Here is a 19,203-nt window from a genome sequence, read left to right on the forward strand (position 1 = left end):
TCCGCCGCTGCCTGGCGGCCCTTGCTCCCGCCGGCGACCATGGCGACCCACAAGCTGTCCTCCTCTGAGCATCCTCACCAACCAGCTCTCTCTACATCACGCTTGTAACCATGCTGCCTTCCCAGCACCAAGCTGTATTGTACATCCAATACAACATGTATACAGAGAGCACATTGTGAGTTTCCTTTCACCAACCCATCCTGAGTGAACACCAAACATCCAATACCCCATAAATGGTGACCCCCGGAGATTCGCACTCACACAGGACGGAGGAGAAACAGATCACGCTCCCAGTCTTCAAGCAACATGGAAGACTGGCTTATCCACCCAGAGGCAGCTCTCATCGGCTCTACAGCTACTGTCTCTACACCGCAGGTTAGACACCCTAGAGCAGCACTGCTTCTCTAAGCAGACACCAACTCCTCTTCCTGCCCCAAGCACACCCGTCCTGCCTCAGACGCCGCCCTGGCCCAGCAGTACCCCCTGCCGCTTTTCCTGACGCGGCCCCTGCTTCTGAGTGCGGACCCACACACCCCTCTTTTCTCCCTCAGGTACTCCCTGCTACTGTCCTGCACCCTGCTACTGTCGTGGACCCAGCTGCTGTCACGAGCCCTCATCCGCTTCTGCTGACACAGCCCTTGCTCCTGACCCAGGCCCACACACCCCAGCAGGCGCATCTGACAACTCTGTACCTGTCGCGAGGGAAGCACAACATTCATCGCCTCCACACACCCTCTTTCTCTCTATCTTCTCCCACAGATATTGTGTATCTAGACAGTTGTCTCTAGCGACAGGCTCATCCACGCCATCGCCGTTGTCTCACATGAGGCATGCACTGCCCGTTCTGCCTCACATGTGCTATGCAACCCTGCAGACAACAAGTCTCCTACACCACCTGGAGGGAAGGGGGAGTATTGTAGTGGATTTCTCCCCTACAAACGCTGTTTGTCGCTGCATAGCCGACCCCACGAATTCCCCTGTGTATGCCTCGTGGTCTGGGTCAACCAGCGCCGCCCACGGAGCGGGGGTCAACTACTAAGCCACGCCAACCCCCGCTATTTAAGACCTGACCTCGTGGTGATCTGTCTCTTTCTACCTACACCAACCAGCCAGCAACACCTCCTCCTCCTCCGCCTGCCTGGCGGCCCTCGCTCCCGCCGGAGAGCATGGCGACCCATAAGCTGGTCCTCCTCTGAGCATCCTCACCAACCAGCTCTCTCTTCTTCTAGCTACAGCCGCAGCAAGCTACACCTCCTCCTCCGCCGCTGTCTGGCGGCCCTCGCTCCCGCCGGCAACCATGGCGACCCACAAGCTGTCCTCCTCTGAGCATCCTCACCAACCAGCTCTCTCTACATCACGCTTGTAACCATGCTGCCTTCCCAGCACCAAGCTGCATTGTACATCCAATACAACATGTATACAGAGAGCACATTGTGAGTTTCCTTTCTCCATCCCATCCTGAGTGTGAACCCAAACATACCATACCCCACAGTACACCTCGGACCGGAATTCCCCACGTACATCAGAGCAGGCCACACAGGATACCCAGATCTCGTGTTAACAAATCAACACCACCACCTAAACATACTACTCGAACCCGGCCCAATATCCACTAGTGATCATCTCCCTATCATAGCCACACTCTCCACAGCCCCAATACAGATCCCGGCCAGGCTAAGATTCAACTATAACCGAGCTAACTGGGAAAACTTCAAACAAGAATTAAATAACCCGCAACCCATACAATTACACAACGGGCATACTTCTCTAATAGACCAATCACTGGATATATGGTATGAGCACGTCAGCCAGGCCATGGAACACAACATACCCAAGACCACTTACCGAACATTACCACACCCTCAATACACACACCAATCAAGAATCATACAGACACAATTTAACAACCTAATTAAACTAATCACACAGCAAGGATGGACACCGGAACGCAGAAACATATGCAACATAATACACGAACAACTAAAAAAGATATCAAAAGAAGCATACAACAGGAACTGGCAGAAGCTGATTTCAGAAACGGAAGGGAACTACCATAAACCGAACCAGTTCTGGCAGAAAATAGAGCACTTAATGGGAACCTCAAGCAACGAGTCAAACTATATAATAAATAGTAATCAAGTCAAATTAACAGAACCAACCGAACAAGAACCGGAATTTAGATCTTTCTGGAGTAAGATTTTTCAAATCACCAACGAAGAAAACTTAAACTTTTGCATGACCACAGAGAGGGAAGTATCCAACCTTATGTCGCAAATAACCCATATTTGGCAACCGAGACCCACGATCGACCTGAATACACTGGATGACATGTCCCCACTAAACAAACCAATCACGGTGGACGAAATAGTAAGAACAATCAATAGCTTTAAGAACAAGGCTCCTGGAGACAGTAAAATAAATAAACTCATTTTACAGCAATTACCAAGCAACATGGTACTTCTACTAAGAATTATATTCAATGCATCCATAGCTTCAGGCTACTACCCAAAGAAATTCAAGACAGCAATTATCAGACTGATACCAAAACCGGGAAAAGCCCCCACAGCAGTAGAAAACTACAGACCAATCTCCCTCTTAGAAACACCGGGAAAAACTTTGGAAAAAATAATTAACCAACGATTAAGAACACACCTGGAACTGGAATACAAATACAACCCTAGACAACACGGATTCAGGAAACACAGAGGAACAAACACAGCCATAGCCCTTATATACGAAAGTATTGCAAACGCAAGGCATAATAGAGAACAGTGCAACATAGTTTTAAGGGATGTGGCAAAAACGTTCGATAAGGTCTGGCACTTGGGACTTAAATATAAAATAACCAATCAAGAACTCCCTAACAACTTCACTTCTCTACTGTGTAATTTCTTAGACAATAGAGAAGCACACATTATAATAGGCAATCACAAAGGCCCAAGCTTCAGACTTTATAGTGGAGTACCACAAGGAAGTAATTTATCCTCAACTCTTTACACAATTTACACTTCAGACATGCCGCCACCAATTCACGGTGAATACATCGCATATGCTGATGATGTCACCCAGATCATCCGCCATCCAGGTAAGGCCAAACAGATGATGGCATTAAAAACAGCTCACGCCATAATACAAATAAATAATTACGAGAAGAAATGGAAAATAAAAACTAATACACAGAAACTAAATATCATACATATTTCAAGGATAAACCCAGCACCAATCACAGTAAACAACGAAGAAATACAATACTCAAACGAAGGAAAAATACTGGGGCTAACAATAACAAGAACAGGAATAAATAAACACATAACAGAGCGCAATAGACTAGCCCAAATACAGCTTACCAAATTAAGAAGATTCGGTAAAATGGAAGAGAAAATACAACTACACTTATTTAAAGCACTTGTCCGGCCCCATCTTGAATACCCGCCAATACCAAAAACACGATCAGCCTTACCAACCAATTAAAACTTCAGGCAACACAAAACAAAGCCATCCGCAGAGCCTCCAAACAAAGTCCCCCATACATAACCAAAATTAAAGAGCTTCACGAAAAATACAATATTTTACCACTGAAATAAGAACATACAGCCAAGCACAGGCAGTATGGTACAAACTAGAAGTAATGGAAGACGAAATATACCATCGACTAAAAACAGAGGACACCAGAAGATCACACAGCCGGTGGCCAAAAAGCCTTCTCCATAACCCTCAAGAGCCAGAACTATTGTACACTAAATAGTACACAAAAGATGAGAGTATTCTACTAGTTACACAAGGACCTAGCAGACCTCTCCAGCTTACACAATTATATACCACAGCATAAATAACTTCTTGATGCCAATAAGATAAAGATGAGAGTTTTCTACTAGTTACACAAGGACCTAGTAGACCTCTCCAACTAACACATTAACAAACAACACCTTGCTAGCTAGCTTAGCCTCCTCCCTCCCCCTGTTCCCTTGAGCTCGGGTGACCTCTTAGTGCGGCCTTCACCACAGCCAATCAAATCGTCTCTGCTAGGTGGATAGCCCACCTGCTCTTATTCTCTACTGCTTTACTTCCCGTTTCATAACTTTCCTTCTACCTTACCTCTTCTCTCCCTTCCCATGGCAAGCCATTGTCATTTTATCTCCATTGTCATCATCACCATCACCTACCTCTCTCTTCTTCTAGCTACAGCCGCAGCAAGCAACACCAACCTATCTCCTCCGCCTGCCTGGCGGCCCTCGCTCCAGCCGGCGAGCATGGCGACCAACAAGCTGTCCTCCTCTGAGCACCCTCACCAACCAGCTCTCTCGACTCAACGCTTGTAACCATGCTGCCTTCCCAGCACCAAGCTGCATTGTACATCCAATACAACATGTATACAGAGAGCACATTGTGAGTTTTCTTTCTCCATCCCATCCTGAGTGTGAACCCCAAACAACCCATTACCCCCACAACCTCTATTACCTTTTAATATCAGTCAGTCTACATATGAACAATAGGATGCAAAATGAAAAAAAAGTGTTAGTGAATTATTTATGTATATATTTAGCGCTATAATTAAAATATTTTAAACAAATTTTGATCTTCTATTTATATATTATAACCATTGGCACGCAAAATAATGAAAATGTGTAATACAGTATGCAAGTATTCGGCTCAATAAATTCATGTATATTTTGTTTGTGCAGATTAAATATACCCCTGAAACCCTTCTAGTAAGACTTGCTTCTCTATTGGTGGTTTCTGTAGTTATACCATGTTGGCTTCTCACTCAAATATTTGGACCCCCCCCCTCCCAGTTTCTGGGTGTGCCCCTGATTTGGAGTGGGGTAACCTGTTGGAAAAATTTATAGAACATTTGATTTATTTAAGGAAATAAACCTGTATAATTTATATCCTAATGCATTTTTCACTAAGTGGTTTTAACATGTAAAGTATTGACGTGGAAGTTCATGTATCCAGACGCGTATTATACATGTCTCAGGCTGTCTGCCTTCTGGTTGTGAGTGGCGTCCTGTGGGCTGCCTGGCACTAACTCACAGTTGCACGCACGCAGTACGCAGTTATCGTTCTGTGCCGGTCTCTCTACCGATAATATCCTGTCAACGCTCATTCATAACCTCTCGTAAGTAAAGTATAACTCTCGATTTGATTATTTCCTGTAAGGTGCGATAGTAAAGTGTAGTGTGTGTGATAGTTTATAAAGTGAAGTGTGTGATAGTGAAGTGTGGTACATTATGTCAGGGTATAATGTTAATATTGTAATTTGCTCCCTCAGAAGGATCAGACACTGCAACGACACGTTGAAGGTTAACTTTTGAGCAATTATTATTACATTACTAAGGTTTTATTTTAGATTGAAGTGTATCGGTCGGGTTATTTAAAGGAAAATTTTGGTGCCACTGAAAGCGAGGGTAATAGACGCCTTGTTTATTGTACTGTTGTGAGGTTATTGCCTGTCGGAGGGACTGTATTAACAGAGTGTTAGATATATATATATATCTATCTATCTATCCATCCATCCATCCATCCATCCATCCATCCATCCATCCATCCATCTATCTATCTATCTATCTATCTATCTATCTATCTATCTATCTATCTATCTATCTATCTATCTATCTATCTATCTATCTATCTATCTATCTGTCTGTCTGTCTGTCTGTCTGTCTGTCTGTCTGTCTATGTATGTATGTATGTATGTATGTATGTATGTATGTATGTATGTATGTATGTATGTATGTATGTATGTATGTATGTATGTATGTATGTATGTATTAAATCACACAGGAAAAAGGGAAACAATGGAGCACCTTAGCTTTCGTCTTTATTCAAGACATCTTCAGAGGCAACTGAATTACAAGGACTGATAGAGGATTGTGTACAGAGGGTGACCTTACAAAACATGAAGTCAGGTCAAAAACATGACATCCACTAATCCACACACCAACACCACGGCAAACATAAGAGGAGCTTAAAAGAAAGGGCAACGTAACTATTATATAGTCTAATTACTTTTATCCTCTTCACCACTGGTCGGCTCGTTAGCCTCTAAAAATGTCTTGAATAATGACGAAAGCTAAGGTGCTCCATTGTTTCCCCTTTTTCTGTGTGATATATATATATATATATATATATATATATATATATATATATATATATATATATATATATATATATATATATATATATATATATATATATATATATATATATATAACCATTACAACCATTAGGCAACAAAATACCCCTCTGAGTAAAGTACAGTACGGTACACTTAGGATTGCATGCCAACCATTTTATCCTCATACTAACAATCCCAAGCAAATTCTGTATAAGAAGCAATAGAACCATGTACAGTAAGTCCTCACTTAACGTCGTGATTCCGTTCCTGAAAACTGCAACATTAACAGAATCAATTTTCCCCTGAAGAAATACCCGGGAGATAAAATACAGGAGTTACGTTCCTGAGCCTTTCTTTGCCCCATCAAATTCATTACACATACAGAAATTCAATGGCATTTTTATAGAAAATAGTATACAGTATATATACTGTATATAAGACTAAATCACTTTGCATTGTACTCACTGATGGGTGGAGGTGATGGAGCGAATGTGTGGTGGGTAGTGGAGCGGAGGAGGCGGGAGAGGGAGGAGAGTGGCGAGTCATTGAGACCCGGCGAGTGGCTCCTCCTCCCAGTTTAAAACCTCCATTTTCGTAGCAAGGCTAATGGTCTTATGCTGCTTCTTCACAACACTAGCATCAGTAGCACTTGATAGGCACTTGCAGGCCATTTCGAATTGTTCGAGTACATTATTAAGAGCACAAACACTGTGGAAGCCTAACAAAGACTGACGATGCTTGGGGACGTTGTGATGTTCCGTGAGTGCCTCTCGCTGCAAGACAAGAGGGGGCGATGCTCCGTAAAAAGTAGTCTGTGACGACGCTAAAAATGACGTTATATTGAGTCGTCGGGACGTTAACCGAATTATTGGTATCTAAAGAGTAGCGACGTTATAACAAAACTTTATCAGGGGGAAACGTTAAAAGGGACTTACTGTAATATATGTCTGCTGGGAAGTGAAAGTTAATTGAGCTTGAGCCTCGTTTTATTGCAAGCACACTTGCGTCGAGGTGAGCAGAAGTCCAGGGGTAAAGACTTGCCACTCTCACTGGCTCCTAGTGGCTATAACTTGTTGAGCCAACAGAGATCCTATGTACTGTATAGGTTTATAATTTCAGTAAATTTTTAGTGTGTAGCTGCAGCCATACACAGTTGTCTGATGAACGGATTCACTTATAAAAAATATATATTTTTAAATCTGTCATAGTTGGGATATTTGCATAAATCTGACAGACAAGGGTGGAGTTTTGTTTCTATAATTGGACCATTTTCATTGGGGTTAATATATATCTAATATCTTGGTCAATCCTTCTATGTTATTTCTATTCAATAATTTGAGAAAGGCATTGAGCATCATAGTCAAATGTAGTGAGCATCTGTAAATATCTGCTACATGTATATGACCTGTGTTTGACTTACCAATTTTGGTGAGGGGCACACGTTATCTTTAGTTTATGTCTACTTTCAGGCAAACGGTGTGAGATCCAATTGGTATAGTTATGGAAGCGCCTGAAGAAAATGCCAATACTACTGAAGCTAAGGAAACACCAGAAGATAATGCCAATACTAGTGAAGCCAAGGAAACACCAGAAGATAATAACCATACTAGTGAAGCCAAGGCAACACCAGAAGATAAAGACCATATTAGTGAAGTCAAGGTAACACCAGAAGATAAAGACCATACTAGTGAAGTCAAGGCAACACCAGAAGATAAAGACCATACTAGTGAAGTCAAGGTAACACCAGAAGATAAAGACCATACTAGTGAAGCCAAGGCAACACTAGAAGATAAAGACCATACTAGTGAAGTCAAGGTAACACCAGAAGATAAAGACCATACTAGTGAAGTCAAGGTAACACCAGAAGATAATTTATATACAAGCAAAGACAAGGTAACACCAGTAGACCCTACTTTTTACTCCCGTCTGGAAGCTTTCAAACTCTCTGAGAGTAACCTGAGTCGCTTCAACTATCCACGGCCACATAAACTTCAGCATGACAAAGCTGAACTGCATAACTTGGCTGATCAACTAAGCTTCTACAAAGTTATCCCAGGACCAAACAAACGGACATGTAAGCGCTGTGAATTAACATATAGTGTTCAGAATAATGGACGCCCTGCTTTAAAGGTAGAGTGTGTGTACCATATGCGCAGGTTGGCCAAGACCAGGAGGCCATTTTACCCCTGTTGTAGTGGAAAAATCTCCTCAAGACCATGCAAGAGGGCACCACTGCATGTCACCTCTGATATAAATCCTAATAATCTGCATGGTTTCTTAAATATCCAACTAAATAATAAGGTATCTGAGCCAGGTGTGTATGCCCTAGACTGTGAGATGATTTTCACTACAGAGGGGATGGATGTGGCCGCCATCTCTGTGGTGGACTCTGAATGCGAGGTGGTGTATGAGACGCTGGTAGTGCCCAACGCTCCCATATTGGACTATAACACAGAATTTTCAGAACTCACCGAGAAACAGTTCCAAAAAGTCACGACACGACTAACGGATGTCCATGCCAAATTTCTCACGCTGTTTGGGAGTAAAACCATCCTAGTTGGTCATGGACTTGAAAATGACCTCATTAGGCTGAAAGTGATGCATAACCATATTGTGGATACCTGCCATCTTTATCCGCATCCAAAGGGGCTACCTTTCCGCCGTTCTCTGTTTCACCTGAAGAATGATTATCTGTCTTCCACCACATTTGTCTCGGGACTTAAATGTCGTGGTGATGCTGTGGCCTGCATGAAATTAGCCCTTCGTAAGTGTGAGGTCAACCCATTTGAAAAAAGGTCTTGGAAAATTCTAAAAACATTTTAGAACATCCTGATACTTGATAAATAAAGAAGGAAGATGGGTACAGGAAATAGAGCCATTACTGTAGCTGAAATTTAAACTTAGTGGTGACTGTAAGAGGAAGTTTATTGACTGGAGTTTAGCACTAAACTACCATCAATCTCTTCACTAACTACTGTAATGAGTATCATCTCTCCTTGCATATTTAATTATTATCAAGCAACTATTCTCAGTTCACATGTGGAGTTAATATCATTATCTCCAATCTATTCTCTGTGTCTTATCACAAATAGAATTATTATCAATGCCATCTCTTGATACTTTACCTTACTTTTTAAAATTACCCATATTGTACAAAAGTGGTCTCTGAGGGTTTTAAATGTACCCAGGTAATAATAATAATGTTTACTCAGTCACAAGTTGAAAATTTTTTAAGTAAATGCATAATACAGTACATATAATTATATGTTAATGTTAACTAATTACTGATTAAACACTTAATTTTCATCAATTATGCAATATTCTTCAAATAAGTACTGTATTAGTATCACAGCTAATAATAATCCCTTATGTACAAGTGCAGTATTTTTAGTGTTTGATACAATACTTTTTTTTTCAATTATGCACAACTACAGTACTCACTAATTTGGTTTAAAGTCAATAATAAAGTCACTGTTGCTGAAAATAGAGTTTTAACTTTTTCACATTATATATATAAAATACCTGTGGATTACCAGATAGTTCGGAGGATTGGGTATAATGTGTGTGTGTGTTTGTGTACACATGCATGTGTTTGCATGTGTACACATGTATTCTCCTAGGTTAGGGAGGTATGTTGAGCATGGGGGAAAATACTTTGGTGTGTTACTAATACTGTAGTATGAAGGAAGGATTTATACCCTACAATTGTTATTAACATTTAACTATTAGTATATTGCACTGTACTAACAATTACCTATATTAATGTATAAAGGAATTGTTAGAATCTCTTAAAAAAAACAATGTTACCTAAAAGAGATGGAAGTTACCTCACTGTGGTAATTTAACTTCTATGGTGGGGTACAGTTATTAGGTACTGTACTTTGGTAAAAATAAAAAAAATTATAGAACCTCCATCATCCCACTTTTTTGTAACTGTGAATAATAAAATTAGTTTATGAACTGTAAATATGGTTCCATTACTCTTATGATCCAATTGGAATCAGGTGAGGTTGTGTTGAAGGCACCCACAAGAAAAAAGGAGTAAAGACTCATAAAAGATTGGGAACCGCTTTCTTAAGTGTTCAGTTCATTACAGGGTACAGTACTTGTGTGCTTGTTAAAGTTCTTGTAATAAGTTGGTGATATGTTTGTACTGTAGAGGTATATAACTTTACATTGTCCTAATTCTTATAATAATAATACAGTAAATATGATTTATATTTTTGTTGTATGATGATACACTTTTTTCTTAAAATTTTTATAATGTGTTGTCTCCTGTGCAAAATAAAATACGTATGTTAATAACCTGTGTATTCAACTATTGTACTGTACTTGAGTTTTCAAGGCATTCCTTATACAGTGACTACAGTACAGTACTTTTATTGTTTGGTATTCAGGAAGGTGCTGAGAGAACAAGATACAGTGGGGTATGCTATAACGAATCTAATTGGTTCTAGAACCTTGTTCGTTATAGCATTCGTTCGTTATAGGATTAATCCGTTCCAGGCCCCCAAATACAACCACTTAACACTGAAAAATATAATATTAAATTGTAAAAATTGTAAAAAGTGCATAAATATGCATCTAAACCCTTGAAATAAAGAATATCATTAATACTTGTAATACAGAAACAATAAATTAGTAAAAAAAAAAAAATTATAATGTTTGTTGTCGGAGTATTGTTCGTTATAGCATTATCAATTTTATAGGTAAAACCGTTCGTTATAGGAATATTCGTAGTAGGATCCGTTCGTTATAGCATACCCCACTGTACAGTGATATCTCCATTAGCCGGAACAATTGGTGCAGAGTACTTACGAGAATGAGAGATTTCCGGGTAACGAGATGACACTCAAAGCCCCCCAAAATTCCCCATCCCCGTAATTTTCCGGGTACCGGGATTTTTTTTTTTTGAAGTTCCAGATATTGCACATTACATTAGCTATCAAGCCTGCATAGAAATCCCCCATCCTCGGAATTTTTCCAGGTACAGTACCAGAATTTTCTAAGGGATCTTCCAGAATGAAGCATTATTTCATATTTCAAAGCAGGAAAAATCCCCCAACCCTGGAAAATTTTTCTCGGAATTTCTGGAAAATGTGCCCCTCGGAAAATTTTAATTCCAGCTATCGGAGAGTCCGGTTAAAAGGGATTCCGTCTACGGAGATATTACTAATATATATTTCTTTGACAATTCTGCACCTTATGGCTGTAACTCTTTCCATTATTTAGTTTGTCAGTATCTACACACCGTATATTAAAGTAACACTGACAATTAAAACGAGTTAACATATATACAGTACTGGCCATTTTAATTGGGTGCTGCTTCAGGATAGATTCTTCTGAACACTAAGTGTAACACCCAAGCAGTTTTTGTTGCAAAGTCTTTGAATTACAAGTTCGACATATGTACATTGGTATGAGTTCAGAAACCAGAGGTACAGTAATAGAACAAAGACCCAAAAGACTGCCAGGGCAACAAAGTCTTTTGAGCTCTATAATGAACACTGAAGAAATGTGTCACTTTTTATTTTGTGCTATGGATTTTTACAAGGTATAAAGGTAGTCTCATCTCCCTTACAATGTTTGTGCTCAATGTGTGTTTCACTTTAACAAAAAAGGCTTCAGCTTTGAACCATGTCATAGAAATACAAATAAGGTAATCAGAGTGCATAGTAAAATACTGTCCAGTATTTACTTATCCTTTTCACCATTTGTCAACTTCCTAGCTGGTTGGGTTGTTCGTATTTTCTCAGTCAAGCACTTTTGGCAAGCATTTGGCTTGTATAAGCTCTTGAATATACAATACAGTACCTGAATATGTTTCAGCGTTTGATGAAGTCTGGTCATAAATAAAAGCTCCACTGGAGGCCGTTATAACATTCTTTGGCAGCTTATTCAAAGAGTCCATAACTCTTACTCCAAAGAAGTTAGTTCTCATGGCTTTCTTTACTGATATTTTGTTTAATGTGAGGCAGTGACCTTTTGTGGAGTAGCCATCTGTAAACTGCTAATATTTAAATTTCACACAATCCAATTTTTTGTATGTGTCATCTTACATGAGATAATATATTACCATTTAGAAACATTGTCTTTGTATTAAAAGGTTAACCAGAACAAGAAGGCACTTTTCAGTATATATTGTAATCATACAACACATTTATACAGTACTATACATTCAATTTATAATCCTGTAATGGACTATAACCAACACTGAGAAGAGGCACTTTCTTAAGAGTAAACAATAATGTCTATATTCACTCTATACTCACCAAGGAAAAAAAAGAAAAAAGTGGGTTAAGGCAAGTATCCCAACAGCACTTGAGTCCCGTGCTTTATAAAAGTTCCAAATCTCCCTCAACTTAAAACCTATGAGTCAACCATCAAGAACCACTAGGCAATGGAATGTAACCTGAAGAACAGAAAGATCTCTACCTAGTAAAACCATAAGGGTCATATCGAGGTGCTCTGCCTGTAAATTTCTTCACTGTAAAATATATTTCTAGGAAACAATACTGTACTAGCATAGTAAACTAAGTGGAATAATTAAACCAAACCAATTTAAAAAAAACAATATACCATTCCACTGATACTGCAAAACTACGGGTCAGTCTACCTGAAGGTGACACAGTCTACTGGACACCAACTTGACCGAATCATTAAGATTGGATCCTACACTTCAGGTGCCTCAACTTTTAGGGGATCTACTCCTAATAGGTGCCAATCTGAATACCTGGAGCCGCTATTTGTGTAAGAAGTTATCCAATCATTGGATGAAATACACCAATAATGTAATTAATACTCCTTATTTCAGTATTAGCAGTCTTCACTACTAATGTGTTCGTATCAGGGAATGTACCAAGATGTGCAGTCACTGTCAATGAATTACAACTGTTTCATAATGCAAGAAATGGTAGCCTGTTGCAGTGGGAAACAGTACAGTGCCATATTGTAGAGTAGGAGATGATACCATGTCAATGGGTGGGTATTGTACCATAATGTCCAGTGGGAAATGGTATCATGCAGTGGAATAATGATTCCAAGTTGTTATATGGGGAATGGCAACATGTTGTAGAGTGGAGAATTATATTAAATCATGGCAGAAAGACCATTTCCATATTAAACATGATAAAATTTCTGAAAATAGCTGTCAACAAAAAATAAACTGTTTTATGACCATTTACCATAATTGTGTGGGTTAGCATGGTGTCCAGGTTGCCATCAGACAGTTATGAAGCAATTTTACAGCTGAATGCCCTTCCTGTCGCCAACCCACTATTACAAAGTGGAACTTGAGCATTATATGTAGGATTTTGAAGAGCCCTTTTAGCTGACAAGGCAGGGTGAGTATTCCCTGAGGTAATCAAATAAATATGCAAACTGCAACTGGAAAAGTCAGGAAGTCCTACAAGTATGCATAAAGTTGAAATTAACTTTCTGATGCATCAAAAAAGATAAACAGGGATTGACAGAACAAATGAAGAATTGTTCCCCAAATTTCTTTTCATTTTTGGTGTTCATTGAATGGTTGTGTAATAGATATAACCCCATTAAAATTAATGTCCACTCCATCATGTTTTGACAATAGTAATACATTATCTTTCCACCATACAGGTGTACTCCTCACTTCCAGAGGAAATGGTTTACCAAGAAAATATGGGTAATCATTTAAGAGAAAGATCACTGAACTATGATGGCTATTACTACTATATTCCAGGACCTTTTCTGCTGTAATAACAACATGCATTTCCTACAGAAACACTATTCTTCTAGAGTTGAGGAGTCCAGCTATGAAGTGGGAGGATATGCTGTGTATGAAGTCATTACTGTTATGGTCAAGACATAATAGGATGGAAATCATGGACCTAGCTGAATTTCAAATTAACACCGAGACTCCTGTAGTTTCGGTAAGGTTATTTTTTTATGTTATTATTATTTTTTTTACAAGGATTAGTCCACTCGGGCACAGGTCAATGACCCACATCAGGGCCTGGGGGGCAAAAATATTATAATTATAATTATAATTATAATAATAATAATAATAATAATAATAATAATAATAATAATCAGTAATAATAATAATAATAATAATAATAATAATAATATAATAATAATGATAACTACTATATTATTATTATTATCATTACAACAATTAATAAAATTAATAGCAAAAAAAATAATACTGTAATATATATATATATATATATATATATATATATATATATATATATATATATATATATATATATATATATATATATATATATATATATATATATATATATATATATATATACAATATTACCCCGCCTAACGCGGTTTCACTTAACGCGTTTTATCATATACGCGGTGCCTCGCCAGAGCTGAACTTTCACTTAACACGGATTTTTTCCACATATACGCGGTGAGTGTCCGGCTCGAGACGCTATTTTTAGATTTGCCCCACCCGCCACCCTGCCTGACTGCCTGTTTTAGCTCATAAAATTCATACAAATTACCCGGCCAGAATATAATTTACATTGCTGGAATTCTTATAATTTGGTGATCATTTTGAATATAAACATCATATATTTTGCATTAAACATACAATTTTTAGATAAAAATTTTTCTCTAGGTAACTATGTTATCTTTTGTGCAAAATATATGACATTTATATTCAAAATATTCCTGGTCTTACAAGGAATCCAGCAATGTCAATTATATTATCCTAACTTTAGTTTGAGGTATTATTTATTAAAATTTAGTGGTTATCCCACACATCTCCTTGGGACGGTTGGTGGGGGGTGGGGGGGAGGGAGGGACCGACCGACCACCATCTGTTACCAAGTGAAGAATTATTTTTTTTTTTATTAACTGAAGATATTTGTTTTAGCTCATAAAATTCATACAAATTACCCGGTCAGAATATAATTTACATTGCTGGAATTCTTATAATTTGGTGATCATTTTGAATATAAACAACATATATTTTGCATTAAACACAATTTTTAGATAAAAATTTTTCTCTAGGTAACTATGTTATCTTTTGTGCAAAATATATGACATTTATATTCAAAATATTCCTGGTCTTACAAGGAATCCAGCAATGTCAATTGTATTATCCTAACTTTAGTTTGAGGTATTATTTATTAAAATTTAGTGGTTTTCCCCCAAAAATTTCTCTGTAGTGTGAGAGGGGAGGGAGTTGAGTCCATTATTTGAATGGACATTAACTTGGCGACTGTATTTCTCTATTTCTCTTAAGTATTAATTGTGTGCATGTACCATCATAAAATTAAGATGTTATTTTTACTACAACATAGTTATGTGCCTTCAAAAAGTGGAGTTTGGGGGTCGGGCTGGTTTCTATTGGAATTAATCCCATATGTTCTGTTGTTCACTTAACGCGGATTTCACTTAACACGGGACCCTCTGGGTTCATTGACCGCGTTAAGTGGGGTACAACTGTATGTATATATATATATATATATATATATATATATATATATATATATATATATATATATATATATATATATATATATATATATATATATATATATATATATATATATATATATATATATATATATATATATATATATATATATATATATATATAATAATAATAATAATAACCATAAATAAATACAAAAACAAATAAAATAAATCAAGAGGGAGAAACGATACATTATGTATGTTGGGTTGTCCAAGTAAGAGACCCTGCAATTGTGTGTAAATGAGGCAGAAAGTCAGATCAGCAACCTGGGACTTGGTCAAAAAAATTTCGTGATGCTACATGGCAGCAGGGTCTACCATTAGACAACACATTATGCTTCCAATATCTTCCCAGGCAGTAGTACCTCCCTGTTTGGTAGCTACCTATATTCTCACACAAAATCGGTTAAGATACTTTCTGGAGGAGTAAGTGTACACATGTTACAAGCTCAGTCTCTAAACCTCAATATAAAGAAACAGAAGCACTTGTGAATGGGTGAATGGAAAGCAAATGAGAACAAATAAAAGAACACTAACAGCTGAGACAGATTGTACTACTGGAACATTTGTGTGAATAGAGAGTCTGAGACAGATTGTACTACTGGAGCATTTGTGTGAAAGATATATATATATATATATATATATATATATATATATATATATATATATATATATATATATATATATATATATATATATATATATATATATATATATATATATATATATATATATATATATATATATATATATATATATATATATATATATATATATATATATATATATATGTTTGTTTATTCAAGACATCTTCAGAGGCAACTGAAGATGTCTTGAATAAAGACGAAAGCTAAGGTGTTGTTTCCATTATCCCGTGATTTTATCAAGATTTATCTTATCCACGTTTCATTGTGATTTACATGAAAAAAAAAAAAAAAAAATACTGTATATATATATATATATATATATATATATATATATATATATATATATATATATATATATATATATATATATATATATATATATATATATATATATATATATATATATATATATATATATACACTAGAACATTTCTGTGAGAATAAAGAACAAGAATGGAGGACTGAAAGAAACACAAATATTTGGGAAAATCCTTCAAAGGAAACTCTAATATATACTGTAATGGGAATGAGCATATCAGAGGTACACAAGAAGATACACTGAAGGGATGGTAGCTGGAAACAGAATGACCTAAGTGGAAATAAATTATAAACTCGGATATATTTCATAACAAAATTTTAAAGGCTTTAAATTTTTTTCAATTTCTAGTACAGTACAGTATCTGTCAACTGAAAATCTACTTTACGAAAGAATTGAGCATCCTAAATATGTGAATGATGAGGAGTAAATTATGTGGTGATTGTAGGAGAACGATCACACACACACACACACACTGAAAGCTTATTGTAGACTTATAGTATTAACATTAAGAGTGATAGGGAATAATGAAGTACCCAGTAAGTTAGTGGACAGGTATTTACACTAACTAATAATATAACCAAACTGATACTACTGCATGCATTTCTTGGACACACGTTCATGATAGTATCCACTTTATGTAGTTATCCATTTTTACAGAAGCCTCTTGGTCCCAAACTTTTCGGTTGACAGATACTTTTACTCTACCATATTTAATTTTGCAGCATAAAAGATGGTAAAATGATTTTTAAAAATTACTAAAATAGACAAGAAATAAGTATAAACGTTGGATATGTGAGGTGGTCATAAGAGACATAATGAATATTAAAAAAAGATGATTACAATATTGTGTATACTGTATTGTTCTGTGTGCTACTGTACTCTCTGGCTTCATTCACTACTCATACATTACTGCAGCCTCAAGTTTGATACATTCTGCTAATACTGTATATTTGAATGATGATGAACAGACAGAACATGTGATTTATGATGAAAACAAACCAAACATTGTACAAATAAAACTCACACCAATCGATCAATCCTTACTTCTAAAAATGCTTGAATTCCATAAATGTTTTAGAAATAAAGATACACAAGCTGAGTTAGGAGTTTGTTTACAATTACTTGAAGGTGTAATACCATTCAACAACAATAACATGAATATCATCGATAATAGCTTAATAATTTGTTTTCCTTATAATGGGAGCCCATCAATATACATACAGTACACATGTTGCTGTAACCAATTACTGTACTGTATACAAGTATCAACAAAACAGTACTGAGCACACAACACAAAAATAAAATCAATATACATTCTACATTCATTAACTCATTTCTTCCAAGACCATTATGTACAAGTTTTCTTAAAAAAAAAAAAAAAAAAAAAAAAATTATATATATATATATATATATATATATATATATATATATATATATATATATATATATATATATATATATATATATATATATATATATATATATATATATATATATATATATATATATATATATATATATATATATATATAGCACCCATGTCCCCATTAGTAATTATATTTTGCCACCTATATACAGAAGTCATTTTCATATTGTCAAGGAATATTTTTCCCCCATAAACACTACAGCCTGAGCTCCTAGTGGCCTTTATTTGCAGATCCAAAACATATTGCATCTACTGTTATTATATGTTTTTAATTTTCCCTTTTAGTCTTCATAAATTACAGTCTGAGGCAATGCATTCTATTCACAGGTTACAAGCAAATTTCACTTTAGTGCAAGAAGGTAGCTAGTGCTTCACATGTGCAATTGCTAAATACAAATACTGTACTGTACCGTATATTGTATTTCTTTATATTTTTTTTATTGGAAATACATTAATCATTACTATGAAGATAAGAGAATATGAAAGACAAAGTAAATTTTATGGATCAGTTTCCTGGTTACAGTTATATTGACCATGTGAATAGTTAATTCTTTGCCTCATTTACAAACAGTCAAATATCCAGTCACACATCACAGTCAAGTGTAACAGCACTTTCTCTTGACTACATGTTTAATAATTTGCTTAATAGATGGATTGATAATGAAATCCTATTTTATGTTTGAGCCTAGAAGTTAGCAGCCCATGTTCTGTGCTCAACAAACAATTGGTCTAGTTCCAGAAGACCGGAATGCTTGTGGCCAGGACTAATTGTACGAGGAGTCTGTCTTCCCTTACTACAACCAATGGCCAGAAAAGTACAGTACTGTAGAAGCAAAAGATTTCCCTCAATTAAACTAGAGGAAGGAAACCTGATGAGTGCGTGATGTCAAATGATCCAAGGCAAACCTTTCTTTTAATTTTGAGGCAGCTATGAAGGTTTTCAGGTGTTAAAACCCAATTAATTCCTGGGAGACATTCATGTTAATCTGTGAGAGGAAGGGATTTCTGAGGCACCTATGGTAGTTCTGGGTTCAACCATAAAACTAAAATCCAGGAAGAAACCTTCACTTATGCACAGTCACCCTTCACTGGATGCCTCGTACAACAGAATCCAGCTAGAAATAGATGATACTAAATTATCCAAGTGCTAATGTGACCCTGTACCCCAGAAATTAAGTCTGTTATTAAACAAATTCTTAATCAAATTCCTCTTTTC

The 19,203-nt window shown here is 36.7% G+C and overlaps 1 protein-coding gene across 1 annotated transcript; it reads left to right on the top strand.

The window, feature by feature from the left end:
• The first annotated feature begins 4,970 nt into the window (after nucleotides 1–4,970).
• Nucleotides 4,971–10,423, top strand: LOC121864662 (RNA exonuclease 1 homolog). Its single transcript, XM_042363805.1, has 2 exons — nucleotides 4,971–5,119; nucleotides 7,588–10,423. Exon 2 carries the CDS (start codon nucleotides 7,619–7,621, stop codon nucleotides 8,939–8,941), a length of 1,323 nt encoding a protein of 440 aa, XP_042219739.1. The 5' UTR covers nucleotides 4,971–5,119; nucleotides 7,588–7,618; the 3' UTR covers nucleotides 8,942–10,423.
• The last annotated feature ends 8,780 nt before the right edge of the window (nucleotides 10,424–19,203 follow it).

Source organism: Homarus americanus, unplaced genomic scaffold, assembly GCF_018991925.1.
Source record: "Homarus americanus isolate GMGI-L3 unplaced genomic scaffold, GMGI_Hamer_2.0 scaffold59578, whole genome shotgun sequence".
Lineage (NCBI taxonomy): Eukaryota > Metazoa > Arthropoda > Malacostraca > Decapoda > Nephropidae > Homarus > Homarus americanus.